General features: G+C 48.4%; 1 protein-coding gene across 1 annotated transcript in view; it reads left to right on the top strand.

Annotated features, from left to right (window-relative positions):
* RPTOR (regulatory associated protein of MTOR complex 1) overlaps nucleotides 1–15,172 on the top strand; it is a 102,824-nt gene that overhangs the window by 22,728 nt on the left and 64,924 nt on the right. The window contains 3 exon segments of the mRNA XM_039562061.1: nucleotides 5,857–6,015; nucleotides 8,595–8,741; nucleotides 10,971–11,146. Coding sequence (XP_039417995.1) covers nucleotides 5,857–6,015; nucleotides 8,595–8,741; nucleotides 10,971–11,146 — 482 coding nt within the window.

The raw sequence follows: 15,172 nt of genomic DNA, 5'->3' as shown, positions 1-15,172 counted from the left end.
AGAAGTCTGTAGTAATGGAGTTATGGAAAAGAAATCAGTGAGTATAAAACAACTGGTGGTGAAAATCCTCTTCCAGAGCTCTGCTGAGCCCTGCCCGTGGCAAGGTCTGCCTGCAGTGCCTCTGGATCGCCTCTGCCAGCAGCAGGCAGAGTGTTCCTGCCCCTCCCTGTCAGGAGTGTTTGTTGATGTGCTGGATGAGCCAGGCTGCATAACAGATCCTCTTGGAGCTTCCCAGAGACTTCCCTCCATGGACAAAATTAGGGATTCTCCCCCACCTGCCTGTTTTATCAGCAAGTCTTTGTATATGGGCTTTCCTCCAAATCTGTGTTGAGATCTTGCTGAATATCCTCTGGGAATCCAAATGGGCTTATATCAAAAAGATACTTCCTCTCATCTCCGTGCTCTTTGATTTCTTTAGAAAACTCTACAAGATAAGGGTTTGATTTGAGAAGTCTGGCTTCTCATTAGAGATGCTGAATGGGCTCTTCCCCAAAGTGGATGTTCATGGTTCTGTTTGTTTATTATTAGTCCACCAACATGCCCAGCACAGAGCTCAGCCTGGATTTCCTCTGGATTCCTTTAAACACTGATGTCATTCTTCCTGCTTTCCCCTTTCCTGGTACCCAGGTGGTTTCAAAGGGATTAAACATCTACAGGTGATGTTCAGTAATTCAGTACTTAATTTAGTTTATACTTTTTGGTTCCCGGAGATGGGATGGGGCTGTGGGAACTGGGAGGGGGGTCTCGCTCTGTGTCACCCACAGGGGTTGGGGATGGCTGCACCAGCTCTGGGCTTCTCAGCTTGCTGAAATTGTCTGATCCTATTCTCGATTTTCCTTTTTTTTTTTTTTGGCCGTGTTCCTGTTTGTTGTTTAGATGCTCCAGTGTGTTCAGGAGATTTAAAAAGTAAAATACAGTGGTGTTGCTTTGCTGTGTGGCACCACATGTTCACCCTGGCTGTGAATTTTTGACATACATGTTCCTGTTTTATGTGTCTGAGCCCCCGTTTGTTCCAGACACTCTCAGGAACACGTTGCATCAAACTGGCAGCTGCCTCCGGAAAAGTGGAATATGAATTAATTCAATTTTATGCTCTTCTCTTAAAGGAAAACTTAATCCAGGATTTTTAGTGTTCCAAGCATCTGAGAAACATCTCTGTCTGGGGTGGTTTTATCCATGGCATTGGTGTGGCACATGGAGCACCAGGGATGGTGAGCAGCGAGCTGGAGCCCTGAGCAGCAGGGATGGGTTTGTGTGCTGGGCTCCAGACACACAGCCAGGAGAGGTGGTGTGCAACCTGCCCACCCTTGGCCCTGGAAGCTGCTGGTGGCATTCCTCTTGGGTTTTAACCACTTACTTCTTTGTCAGGCTTCTTGTATTTCAGTTTTTCCAATTTGGGCGTTGTTCCAAAAACCCCTCTCTTGGAATAATTAGCTTGCTTTGATTCCTTTTAATTAAATCATGTGAAGTAGGCTGGCTGCGTGCATGGCAGCGTCACAGGTTTAGCGTCTTCTCTGCATTTGGAAACCGGGATTCAAATCTGCTCCAAGTGGCAGCCGCACCCTGGAATGGTCCTTGGGATTTGGCTGTGTGAGGATAAAGTGTTGCTAAGGATGAGGGCAGAGCAGCACTCGCTGCCTCTCAGCATTTGGGATCCACCGTGGGGAGGCTTTGCCACGGGCTGGACGGCCCAGGATGTGGAGGTGATGGATTCTGCATTGGGATCACTGGGGTGGGACTGGGTTCCTCCAGGAAATCCTGCCCTGCCCTGCTTTCCAAGGTTCTGCAGGACAGGAAACCTTCCAGTCCAGTGGATTGTCCATGTCCTGCAGGTATGGAATCATGGAATGGTTTGGGTTGGAGGGGACCTTACAGACCATCCAGTCCCAGCCCTTTCCAGTGAACCAGGGTGCTCCAACCTGGCCTTGGACACTTCCAGGGATGGGGCAGCCCCAGCTGCTCTGGGCAGTTCAAGAGGGAGCATCTGAACCTCAAGCACTGCAGCTGTAGTGACTCTATTTTATTTATTGTACCCACCACAGAAACTCACCACATGCAGTGCCTTGTGTGTGCCATTTGCATTTGGGATTCTTTGTCACCCAGAAGCTGTTTAAAAAAACCCTATCTTCAGCCAAATAAAGCTTTTATATCTCATTATAGATTCTGGGTAGGAGCATCCTTCTTCTGCAAGGAGGTGTAAAAGGCAGTTTCAGTATAAAATACTGAATGTTGGAGTAGTTTCTTCTGTGGATAAATTTGGAACACATTCAGTAAGGTATCTTAGGGATAAAAGGGGAGTGACTTCAGGATTTGTTCTGCTGAATGAGAAGAGGATGATGTTATACCTTGTGAAGAGCACAGGCTCTGGATGCCAGCAGAGACATTTGTCATACATTTTTCATACACTTTGTATCTGCTGCGCCGGGGGTTGGGGTTTTGGCGTGGAATCACACACATGCTGTGGTCTGAGTCTTGTGGAGTCTTTCTGGAACAAAGACTCAGGTCTTGGGCTGCAGGAAAATGAAAGAGGAAGACTGGAGTTTTATAGCTTTGATGAGAAAATAGGTTTATCCTCATATTGTCTCAAGGGGAAGAAATCCATCTCCCTGATGAAAGAGCCTCTTGCCTGCTGGGCTGGGCCGTGCCAGTGTCGATGGGAGCCTGGCCTGGCTTCCAGAACTTTCCATTGCCACTGAGAGTTGAGCAACATCAGCAACTTCAATCCCCTGTTCTCACACTGTCACCTCTGGCACTCTGCATTCCTTCCTTTTCACGGGACCTGATCCTGAGCTGAGTTTCCTGGACTCAGCAGCTGGCAGGGTGAGCAGAGCCGAGTTTGGGAGGTGATGACAAGCCAGTTCTGGTGTCTCAGGTGACAGCAAAGCCCTTTGGCACAGCCACGGAGCTGCTGCAGCCCTGGCTCCTCAGGAGAGGGGCCTCTGCCTGGGGCTCCTCCTCAGGGTTGGACGTGTGTCTTGGCCCCTTTAAAAATTAAAGGAAAACCTGTAATTAGGTGAAGTTTCCAAAGCAGAGCCGTTAATTTAAGCTCAAAATCCAAGGACTGTGGGAATTTCTGCAGCCAGTGCATCCTGATGTTCCAGTGGGGTAGGAGCTGATGAATCCACTGAAGGGGTTTTTTCCCCTCTGGACAGACTCGTGTTGGAGAGGTCACTGCTGTGCCCTGCTAAGCAGGGAACGCCTGGGTGGTTCATTTTTCCTTTGAAAGAAGTAAATCCCTTGTGAAACAAATGGACAGTAATTTGGGAGGTCGTTCTGTGTGGGGACATCAGGGGATGATCGGCACCACGGCTTCGGAGTGGCACCATCTCACTTCCCATTTCAGCATTAAACAGGGGTAATGTCCACATAAAAGCACTTTGTGCCACCCCCAAACTGGTTTCTTTTCCTGGTTTGGGTGTCAGAACTTCTTTCTACTGAAACTCACGCAAATTTATCAATATAGTGTTTTATCAGTCCTGAAGTTTCAACACTGAACGGTGAAATGTCTTAAAAAAGAACATCCTAACTGTCACAAGTGAGCAGGGACAAGCTTGGATAAACCAGTGAGTGTTCCACAGAAGTGTGGCAATAAACAAGCAAAACTTTTAACTTTGCCTGTGTGAGCAGAATAATGAGAATGTCCTGGATGAGGCCACCACGTTATTGTGTTTGACAGGAGCTGTTCAGTGAGACAGGAGGTGATCAGGAAATCACATTCCCACGGAAGGGCAGCTGCCATCCCTGTCAGCACCTCCCTGCCTGCCCGTCAGGGCGCTCCGGCCGGGCTGTGACAGCTCTGCTGCTCCCGATGCATCACCCAGCTGAAGGCTGGAGTGTCCTGTCTGTAATTGCATCAGGAGGCACAGGCTCCTTGCCAAACGGCAGGAAATACCTGCCACCAGCACCTGATGGAAGGCAGGGAGGGCAGCGTGGTGGTCAGGGCCAGCAGCGCTCGGGAACTGGGCAATGGCTCATAAAAACGGGGGAAAACAGCCCAAAGTGTGGGGGGGTGTGTGTGGTACAACGGGAGCTGCTGAGGTTAAGCCCCACAGAGCTGTCGGGTTTTGGTTGGGCTCTGTTACCTTTTGCACTCATTAGTGCTGGAAAGCTGCTGCTGGGAACTGGAGGGGAAGGAATCAGCACCTTGACAGGGAAGGTAAAGGAATAACGATGGGAGGAAAGAAAAAGACCAAAAAAGCAGCACCTGGGCTGGGGTGTTACTCACATACCTGGTTCTTGTCATACCTAAAACCCACCTGAGTCCTGAGCTGGCAGGAGGACTCAGACTGTGCTTTATTCACAGGCTCCCTCCCCTCCTTTCCATGCTCCTTGTCCTCGTGTTTCTCCAGGCCCAAATGATCTGTTTGCAGTTTGGAAATTGAGATCTACAGACTTTAGTTTTAGAGTCTGAATCCACCTCCATTAACTGCAAGCTGTGTTTAATATTGATGCTCCAGGGACGTGAGGAGGGATGGAATGAGCCTGTTCTCCCGTGGAAAAAAGCTGAAATTCCCCAGCACTCCGGTTTGGGTGACTGGTGAGGCTGCCAGCAGCCAGGCGGGGATTTAAGGGGCACATTTTTGCAAATCAGTGTCTTCATCACTACCCTGAGCGGAGAGGAGGAGGTGGGGGATCTGTGGGAAGATTAATGCAGCCTCTTGGCTTTCCTGAGTGCTGAGGTTCCCAGAAAGGATGAGGCTGTCGCATCACCGCTTCTTGCTTCATATTTTTCCTCCTTTTGCTTGCTTTTCTTGGGTGTTGCCATCACTAAATGCTGCCGTTCATTGTTCCCTCTCCTGCTGGCTGGAGACTCTGATTGTTAATTGAGCAGCACTGTATCTGCTCTTCAGGCTTCTCAGATAAACAATTTAAGTCCTTCATCCTCTTTTACTGTGACATTTTAAGACTTTTTTATCTTTGGCTGCCATAGAGAAAAACCTAAAAATCCCAAACTTTGGCCCTGGTTTGGTTTGTAAACAGGCTCCCAATGGCAGGTTTTGTAGAGGTGTGTTTGTCCTGCTCTTAAACTTGGGTCTTTGTTTCAGTACATCACATTGGAGGTTTTTATTGTGATCCTGGGGTTTCAGTTTCTGCAGCTCTGGAGAAGAGAGAAAGAACCAGGCTTTTGTCTTTCAAAGGGCAGTTGAAAGACTTTCTGTTATTATTTGGCCTTACTTCAAAAAAATGCACTTTTGAGCGTGACAAACCAGCTCCTACCTGGGTGTCTTGAACTCAGCCAAGTTAAAACGGGTTTGAATCATCGGGGTTTTTGCCAGTTTGATTTTTCCTCCATCCTCCAATGTGCTCTGAGTTCGGTGCTCGTGGGAAGGGTAACGTGGTGTCCATAGCCACAGCTGGGGGAATGCATCAGTTTTTCCCAAGGCAATGTGCAGTTTCCAAGGGCTCTCCATCACTTTCCCCCCTTCGTACCCAACTGTGTGAATGTCCAATTCCTGGGCCTTTTGTGTCCTTTTGTCTCGAGAATGGTGTCGATCTATACAATTTTCTCTCTTCAAAAGAGGGAATTTGTTCAGTTGGAGGTGTAGAGGGTCTGAATTGGAGGATTAAATGAGGGGTTACTTTTGAGGCTGGCTAATGTTTAAACAGATTTTACCTTCCTAAGGCTTTTTGAATATTAATAATTTAGAAGTGAGTGAGCTGGGTGGGAGCTGGGAGCTGTGCTGAACTCCCTCCAACCTGTGCTGTTGGTGTGTGTGTGACAGTCCCACAGACACGCTTTGTCTGTTCAGCCCCACTGTCGACGTTTGGTGTTCCCTTTTCCCAAAGCAGCCAGTTTCCATCCAGCACCCGTGGGACAGGCTGTGTGCAATGACTCTGTGCCGTGCTGTGTCCCAGGCCAGGTACAAGCAGAGCCTGGACCCCACGGTGGACGAGGTGAAGAAGCTGTGCACGTCCCTGCGCCGCAACGCCAAGGAGGAGCGCGTGCTGTTCCACTACAACGGGCACGGCGTGCCCCGGCCCACCGTCAACGGCGAGATCTGGGTCTTCAACAAGGTGGGTCTGCGGCTCAGCACGGCACTGAAGGCTTCTGGTAGAGCACAGCTGGGTTTTGGAGTTGTGGAGTCACAGGCTGCTTTGGGTTGGAGGGACCTCAAAGCCCATCCAGTGCCACCCCTGCCATGGGCAGGGACACCTCCCACTGTCCCAGGCTGCTCCAAGCCCCAATGTCCAGCCTGGCCTTGGGCACTGCCAGGGATCCAGGGGCAGCCACAGCTGCTCTGGGCACCCTGTGCCAGGGCCTGCCCACCCTCACAGGAAGAATTCCTTCCCGATACGTACCTCTCCATTTGAACACATTTTCCCATCACTTTTCCAGGTTTGGGACATATTCACAGGTGTTTGGTTCCCAGTTTGCTTCCTTTGTATTCTTGAGGCTGTGTGGCCACACAGGCTGTCCCTGCCCTGTGGGGCACGAGGGGCTTCTCTCCAGTGCACTGAAGCGATAAATTACTGGCACAGAGATGGAAAGGGAACGTTGAAACTCGGAATTGTGCCTGATTTACTGAAGGTTCCTGCCCTGACTCACTGTCCAGTGTGGCCATACCAAGAGAGAATCAAGACAGTCCCAGGGAACTGGTTCATTTGGCATTTTCTAGCCTTTTGCCACATGTTGAGGCTGCAATAACATTTTTCATGGATTTATTGTGAGTGCTGCTGTATTAGTAAGGAGCAATGTTCTAGTTAAGTTACTGTTTCCAGAGAAAATCTCAATGTGGTTTCAAAAAGATGAAAAATCAACATCCCCCAACTTCAGACATGTTTATTCTGGCATTTTAAGGAGCTTCTCTGCAAATTCTGAAGGCCTGCTTTTTTTTTTAAATACCTCTGAGTTGTTCACTAAACAATTGGGGATGAAATGTGCTCACAAGCAGTCTCCAGGTGAGCTGTCTTTGTGTCATGTCCCTGAGGAGGCACAGAGGGGTGGTGGGAGCGGTGCTGGAGCAGGGACTTCTCCTCCAAGCCCAAGCCAGGGAACAAACCGTGCGTCCAGCCCAGCGTGGCAGCTGCATCAAAGCATCACCCTGAGCAAGTGTGCTGCAGAGCTCTGCTTTAACACCCCTTCTTGCTTCAAACCGCCTCATTTACATATCATTAGCAAATGTGATGTTTTATGTGACCCCCCCAGTAGAGTTGGAACATAAAGTTCTTCTGGTTGCAAATACCACAATATTAATCAGAGCTATAATCCAATCTTAGCTGGAGCAAGATGCAGTAGAAATACAAAGGTAAAACAATGCCTGCCCATAAAATGTCAGTGATGAGATGTGTCAGAGCAGGTTTTTTATGTGGAACTTCCTGGGGTTGGAATGTGCTCCACGTGAGTGGTGACCTTAAGAAAGGGCTGTGCTGAGGACGAGCTGTTCGTGCCTCATTCCACCCTGCAGTGATTTGCAGCTCCCTAAACTGCACCCACCTCCCTAAAACTTTGGCTTTTATCAACAATTTTTCTTATTAATTTTAATGAAACGACCCAAACTGTTATATATGGGCAAAGCTGGGTTTGGAAATGCCTTACCCCTCCGTACCTTATGTAACACATGGTTTATGATCCCTCCTGTCTTTATCGATGCTGATACGTGTCCTTGAAAATTTGATTTTTGTAAAAAGTTTACTGGTTTTATTACAGCTATTTTAAGTCTCTTGAATTTAAATGAGAGTTACGATCCCATCCATCATCCTGCTGATGTTAATAGGAACATCACAGCTTTTCCTGAGGATTTTGGGCCGAGCTCAGGACTGGAGGAACACCAGGTTGCCCTCTACCTGCAGCTGAGAAGGATCTTGCTGGCAGCCACTGGGGATTTGGTGGTGACTCTTTGCAGGCAGAGATCTGTGGTTTATATTTTCAGCTCACTTAGTTCAGGATTGGCTCCTCATAGCTGGTTTTAAATGGCTGATTTTTATCCTCTTGCCTCCAGTTATTTGGGGGCGTTAAGATGGAAGACAAGGAACAAGATCCTTCCTATTTACAGAAAAGGAACTGTGGGTACTTCACTCTGTTGAAGGCAGCTTTGTTGGTTTTAATTTTAATGGATAATTTGGAAAGTTGCACAGAAGCTAAAGCTGTAATAAAATTATGAAGCATCTCATTAGGCTCAGGCGGGGTAGTGCTGATGGGCTGCAGGGGCTTAATTATCCATCCTGATTTATTGATGGGGTTTTCAGTTTAAGATGTTTGATGTTAAATTAAAGACAGCTGCTTTGCATCCTTTATCAGTGTTGCAGAAATTTGGGATAAAATTGGACTATTAAATGCTGCTTGGAGTTGTTAGCATATATCAAAACTCTAAATATCTGATACTGAAAACTCTTGGCAGAGTTTTGGGCTTTTTTTTTTTTTAGAGTTGGGTGTTTCAAATAATGCCACAGTAAAATCTGCTTGTCATTTGTGTTGACTTGGGTTCATGCCCTCATTATTGATAGACACTGACTGTATTTGTATTCATTAATAAATTCAATCTAGGTTTTATTTTGGGGTTTCGTTTTGTGGGTGTGTTTTATTACCTCACCCAGTTCGGGTTCTGGTGCTTCTGTGCCCCGCGGTAACAGGAGTGGTGCTTTTCTCCCGGCAGAACTACACCCAGTACATCCCCCTGTCCATCTACGACCTGCAGACCTGGATGGGGAGTCCTTCCATCTTCGTCTACGACTGCTCCAACGCCGGCCTGATTGTCAAGTCCTTCAAGCAATTTGCACTACAGAGAGAGCAGGAGCTGGAGGTGAGAGCTCAGGCTGCACAGCTCTGCTGGGGCTTACTGAACACAAATGAGGTTTAAGCTTGCTTTGCTGTATACACTGAAAAATGTGTTAAAAACCATGTCGGAAGGTAAATTAATTTGCAAATAACTTTGCCACTCCGATCTTTCTGGTTCAGTTTGCTATCCCATTAAACTTGGAATGATTTTTAATACAAGCACTAATTAAATGTTAATGTTAATAGAATCAATTTGGGCCTTTATGGTCTTTTCTGCTGAGATGACTGCTGAGGTGAACAGGACATCATTATTTTGGTTGCAAAACTCTGGTATCTGGGGCTGTTTTGTGCTGTTGAAGTGAATGAGAAAATGTGAAACAACAAAAACCTGATCCACAGAGGGATTGTCCTGGTGGTTCCAGTTCTGCAGAGTGTGGAATGTGTTCCCAATGAAAAGCTGTCTTTGGTTGCAAATGGAATTAGCAATAAATTTATTGAAGCAAGTCTGAAATGCAAAGTGGAAGGGAAGAAGTTGGAATGTTCTGTGCAGCCTCCCCCCTGCTGCCTGCAGCTCACAGGGAGAGGACATTTGTAAAGGTTCACTTCTCACACTTCTAAGACACTGGATTAGAAACCCCAAAACTTCAAGGAAGGAATATTAATTAATCAGGCAAGTGGCTGTCACAAATACAACCTCCAAACAGATGCTAAGTGTCCCTGCCTGCCACTCCTTTCCTTCTGAATTCTGGTTTCTGGAGATGCTTTAGTGGGGACTCTTTGACATGTGGAAATTCCATTGTACTGAAGAAGACAGTCTGGTAGCCTGGGATCTGCAGATCATTTCATTATTCCTTCTTTTCCATAAAATAATTCCACATTTTCTAGCAATAAGAAACTTCCCAAGTCTGTGGCTTGGGAAGAACAGCAAACTGCCAGACAGGGATCAATAGAATTGGTAATAGATGCCTTTTGAAGTCAAAGAAACGTGGTCTGAATATCCTTTTCCAAGTTTCCCTATCAGCCTGTGACTTCCACTGGGGTATTTTTGGGGCCTTTATCCTTTGTTTATACGATGCTCTCTTCAGCATTTTGGTTTTGGTTTCTCATTCTGTTCCCAAGCAGGTTGAACAGGTCTGACTTCACCTTCCCTTTCCCTGCTTTCTTCACCAATTTCCTTTTCCCCTTGGCTCATGCTGAGCTCCAGGAGGCCTTGGAGGCTGCTTTGGGAGGGAGCAGCCCCAGGGACTCGGCCGTGAGGCAGATCCACTGCTCCGGTGGAGCTTGTGCAGGAAAACCTCTGCAAGTCTGGCCAAGTGAGAGGGATGGGCACAAGTGATGATGTCAGTCTTTATTTCAACAAACATTAAATTCCATCTTCCCTGGGATTTTTCATCTTGTGGAATATGTGAGGTTACATGGGACAGCTGCTTTAGTACCGCTGCTCTTGCAGCACAGGTTAACACTACCAGTTAATTCGGGTATGAAAATACTTCCAGGGTTATGTGTCAGCTTTTCATTCTGCCCTTAGATTTCATTAACTCCTGGTGCCTGACGGAGGTTCCTGCTCGTGGGGAATTGAAAGCAAAGCCTTGGTAACGGAGAGAGCAGAGTGCTCACGGCATCATGAGAGCGTGGAGGGGAATTCATTTGGAAAATTATAAATTATCCAATTGTACAAATTCATGAAAAGTGAAGCAAAGCTGGAACGGGTGCTCCAGAGGGGCTGCCAGAGTGATCAGGATAATTGTTCCCCTTCTCCCTGCAAGGAGATCAGAGGAGTTTGCTCTTCCATTAATCTGCCAGAGGGATTCTGATCTTCTGATTCCATATATTGCCCTAATAAAAAAAATGCAAAATGTTGGAAAAAAATTTTGGTGGCTGAAGTTTACTTTGTTTACCTGGCTCAGAAAGGTGCTGGAAAGATTATGTTTTTATTCCCTGAATTATTAGTCTCAAAGATCATATTCATAGTCAAAATCTTAAATAGGAGAATCCCTGTGCTTTTGGAAAATGGGAATGTTGGTCTATAGGGTATTTTTACTTTATGGACTGAGGTTTGGTCTACAGGGTATTTCTAGAGTGACTTTGGAGTTAGCAGTTGAGTACTGTTAGATATGAGTTAAAGCTGTGGCTGGTGCTTCCACAGTCACAAAGAGCTCCAAACCCAGAGCTCCAGGGAACACTGGCAGCTCTTCCTGGGTTATTTCCTCACCTTCCCTGACTCCCCGCTGGGGAATTCCCTTGTTCTCCACAGGTGGCTGCCATTAACCCCAACCACCCCCTTGCCCAGATGCCTCTGCCCCCCTCCATGAAGAACTGCATCCAGCTGGCAGCGTGTGAGGCCAACGAGCTGCTGCCCATGATCCCGGACCTGCCTGCCGACCTCTTCACCTCCTGCCTCACCACCCCCATCAAGATTGCGCTGCGCTGGTGAGTGCCAGTCCCTCCTGCACAGCCTGGGGCACCGCAGGGCTTTGGAAATCCAGCAGCTTCACCTGACCCGGAGCTCCCCTGCAGTGCTGAATAGCAGGGTTTGAACTGTGTGCTGGGGACAGTGGCTTATTAATGAGAGCTAGAAAGGTGAAAATATTGTTATCTTCTACTTACTGCATTTCAGTTTCCAGCTCAGTACCCAGGTTTGCTCAGATTAAGGGATTTACTGTTCTGGGAATTAAATATCTGCTTCCCCAGAGAGCAGGAATGGTACACAGTGCAGTGCAACTTTCTGTAAACTGTCCTTTGCACAAATCACATTCCAAATATTGCGGTTGCTGTAAATAATGCAGGAGCTTTAAACAGTGCTGAAGTGAGAGGCAGGGAGTGATAAACCAGGGAAAGATGTTCTGGAATGACAGACCGAGTTAATTAGGCAGAAAGTTAGAGAAGGCTGCTCCAGAGAGCAGGAGCTTTCCAAGAGCAGTGTTCTACCCAACACCAGGGACCTGTGCCTGGGGAGGAGTCTGGAGCCCACAGAGCTCGGAGGGTCCATTCCTAGGGGCTCTTCCAGCTGCTCCTCTCAAGTTCGTGCCTGATCCAGAATGGAAAAACTTCGGGGCATTTGTTGGACGGGGTTTGAACAGGCAGAAGCCCACAGACACTGCAGGAGGTGGTGAGAAATTGTCACCACAACTCCAAGAGTTACTCACTGCCCTTTGGAGATATTTGTAATAAATTACAATTCTTTAAACTCTTTCTGTTTCACATTAGCAGCAAACTGAGTGAGTTCTTTGGCCAGGCTCTGGTTTGGGTATGTGAGTTCTGTAAGAGAGGTTTTTTGGTGGGTTTTGTTTGTTAGATGTGCTAAGAAAGGTTTTTTTTGGATCCTGTGATCTGTTCAGGAATTTTCTGTTCCTCATCTCCATGGGAACATGGCTGAGGGGGTGAGCAGGGCAGGTTCTCCACAGGCTTCACCTGCATGAGAGATTCTCCGAGTTGTGTCTCGGGGTGTTTGACAGGAAAGGTGTTTGTAAAACTGCTCAGGAGAAGGGTTTAAACACCTCAACCTCAGCTGGCTAATGCTGGAAGGTGCCATGGGAACTCCTGGACAGTGATGAATTCCCTCCCACCTCCAATCCAATGATTGTGTGGTGTTCAGTCTCAGAAATGTTATTCTGATGAAGGTTATGCTCCTTCTGTGTTCCCAGTTGATTATCGCAGGTGTGGGTTTATCCATGCAATCCTGTAAATAGTAAGTGCTGCTGTGGATCATTGGTTTTCACTGATGTTAATAAACACAACAAATGCAAAACCAGACCCTTTGCTGCATTCTAAGAGTTTGAGCCAAGCTGTGTGTTGATGTCCTAAAGCTGGGAACCAAAAGTAAACACGGATACCTTTGCCATTAAAACCTCCCTTTTCCTTCATCTCAGCCCTTTTCCTAGAGCTGACCCAGAACCCTGTGGAACTGCTTTTGAAATATGACATTTGTGCAGCTCCAGCCTGGCACTCTAATGAGGTTTCATATATGGAATTTATGGGCAAATGAAGGTTTGAATAAACATTTATCCATCCCATTTTGTTCTGGAGGACAGAATCCCTCATCAGTTGGGGCTGCAGCTGTAGCCACTTCTGTCTAATTTCAGGGGAAGTAAAATTGATGCTGGGAAGAGAAGCACAGGTCAGCCAAGCCCTTGGGATGTGGGGCATGGAACTCCTGATGCCAGCCTGCAATTCCGGGAGCCTGGAGTGTGACTTGGCTGTGTGCACGCTGATTGTCCTTGTGTGTAGTGACTGCTGTGAGCTGACGTGTTCCAAATAGATCCTGTAGCTATATAAAGCTCCGTGCGAGGCAAATTGGGAGCTAAGCTGGATTGTTAATCCTGGCGGATCGCGCTGTGGGGAGGCGGGCGCGGCCGGGGAGGAAACGGGCAGCGCTCGGGGTGTTTGGGGCCCTGTTTTACGCAGATCCCGGTGGCTCACGGTGTCCAAGGCACGGGCAGCTCCACTGGAAGCTCAGGGTGACTCATGTGCCTGCCTTTCCATCGCTCCTGGGAGGTGCAGACCGGCTGCAGCCACACAGCCGGAGTTCCGCGAGTCCGGCGAAGGCTGCGCTGGCCTCAGCTGACTTCAGGGCCTTGTGGCTTGGAGCTGTGAAGTCCCATCCATAAAGAGGGGTAGGGATCCTGGAAAGTGCTGGAAAACCCCCAAACGGCAAGGAACAAAGCACTGGGGAGCTGCTCAGCCTCGGGAGTTAGAGGTGTGCAGTTTGTTCTCCAGAAGGCCCGGCCAGCACTGGGAGGGCACAGGAAAGGACTGGAGCTGTGGCTGCTGATGTTCTGTTTAAAGTGTTTTGTGGGCTTTTTCCCTAATGTATTTATTTTGCATTTCTGCTTGAGATTTTGAGGTTAACTCAAATCCAGTGCTCTGCCCCACATTGGTTTAAACAAACTACACTGAGTTTCAAAATATTCCCGTGATACTGAGCACCATTTCCTACATTTCTGGGTTTGGGTTGGGAGGACCTTAAAGCCCATCCAGTGCCACCCCCTGCCATGTGCAGGGACACCTTCTGCTATCCCAGGGTGCTCCAAGCCCCAGTGTCCAGCCTGGCCTGGGACGCTTCCAGGGACACCCTTCTTTAGAGGCAGCAGATGTCACCGTGCAGAGCTGTGCTGCTCTCCTCAGAAGGGTTAAACTCTGCAGCCTCATCCCAGGCACCCGGCTCTGCCAGGCTGAGTCTGCCTGTGGCTGTTTAGGAGGGAATTTCCCTGCGTGGTTCCGTAATGCACTGTCGTAAGAATTTTATATTCCAGCAGATTGCACAGGGATCCCACTGCAGGTTCCTGGGTACTTTCTGGCTGCTTTTTACGCTGGATGACGCACACGTCAGGAAAGCAGCCTGGGGACCGTGAGCTTTCCAGAGCCTGTCCCACTCCTGGGCTCCCATGGATGCCCTTCAGGCAGGGGATGCCACTGGAAAACTGGAGTGGTCCTCAAGATTTCAGAAATGAGCTCTGCATGTCTTGTCTTTAATAAGTAATTGTTCTCTCCTTTACCTGGGGAAAAACCTTCTGGACATGGATAATGTGCCTCTGGTGAGGAGAGATGTGGGAGATGGGATTGTTGAGCAGTGGAGCCCTTCTGGTCCCACAGAACTGGGCAGTGTTGGGGCAAATGTCAGCTGAGGTTACACTGAGGGGTAAATTCCTCCTTAAACAGCAGAGAGTGGATTCCTGAGGGACTGGGGACACGGGCTGGGAATGCGGCGCTGTCGGAGGAAGTCATTGCAGGTTGGATTTGCTGGGTTTCCATCCCGGAGCTGTGTTCCCACTGCTGCCCTGTGTTGCCGGGAGGGTTGGAGGAGGGAGGCAGCGCTCGGAATCCGGCCGGCAGCGTCCCCCCTTCCCACACGCTCCCGGCTTTAGCAGCTTTGGGGATTTTCCAGGCGCTGCTGACAGGGCTCGGCGATTTCCAGGGCTGCTGTTCCTGGAGTAGTGGGATTTGTAAGGCTGAGGAAATGGAGTCAGCAGTTTTTTTAATTAAATAACGGAGGTGTCTGAACCTGACGCATTCCTCCCGTTCCCTGCCTTCTCCCGTTCCCTGCCTTCTCCCTTCCCTGCCTTCTCCCTTCCCTGCCTGCAGTGCCAGATCTCTCAGGGACGCCTGGCCAACGCTGATCATTATTCCTGCAGCATAATCCTCCCCGGCTCTGCTGCTCCCAGGAGGCTGTGCTGGATGCCTGGGAGCCCTTTTCCCCCGCTGTGTGTTGGAACACTTGTCACCCTGACAGTTACAATGGCCCAGTTTTGACACCTGACAATTGAAATCTCCACAGAATCACGAGGGTGACAAATGCTGAGGGCCTCGTTTGGCTCTGATCATGCCATGCCCAAGTTTCCTACCCAAACACCATTTCAAAGCAGAAACAGTGCAATAAAGAGCCCTCCTTCTGCATCCTCTCCACAGAGCCTTGTCATTAAACACTCAATTAGTGTGTTCTATTTTACTGTCTCTCCC

This window comes from Corvus cornix, chromosome 18, assembly GCF_000738735.6.
Source record: "Corvus cornix cornix isolate S_Up_H32 chromosome 18, ASM73873v5, whole genome shotgun sequence".
Taxonomy (NCBI): domain Eukaryota; kingdom Metazoa; phylum Chordata; class Aves; order Passeriformes; family Corvidae; genus Corvus; species Corvus cornix.
The sequence above is the reverse complement of the archived record's forward strand: the minus strand, read 5'-3'. Positions and strand labels throughout refer to the sequence as shown.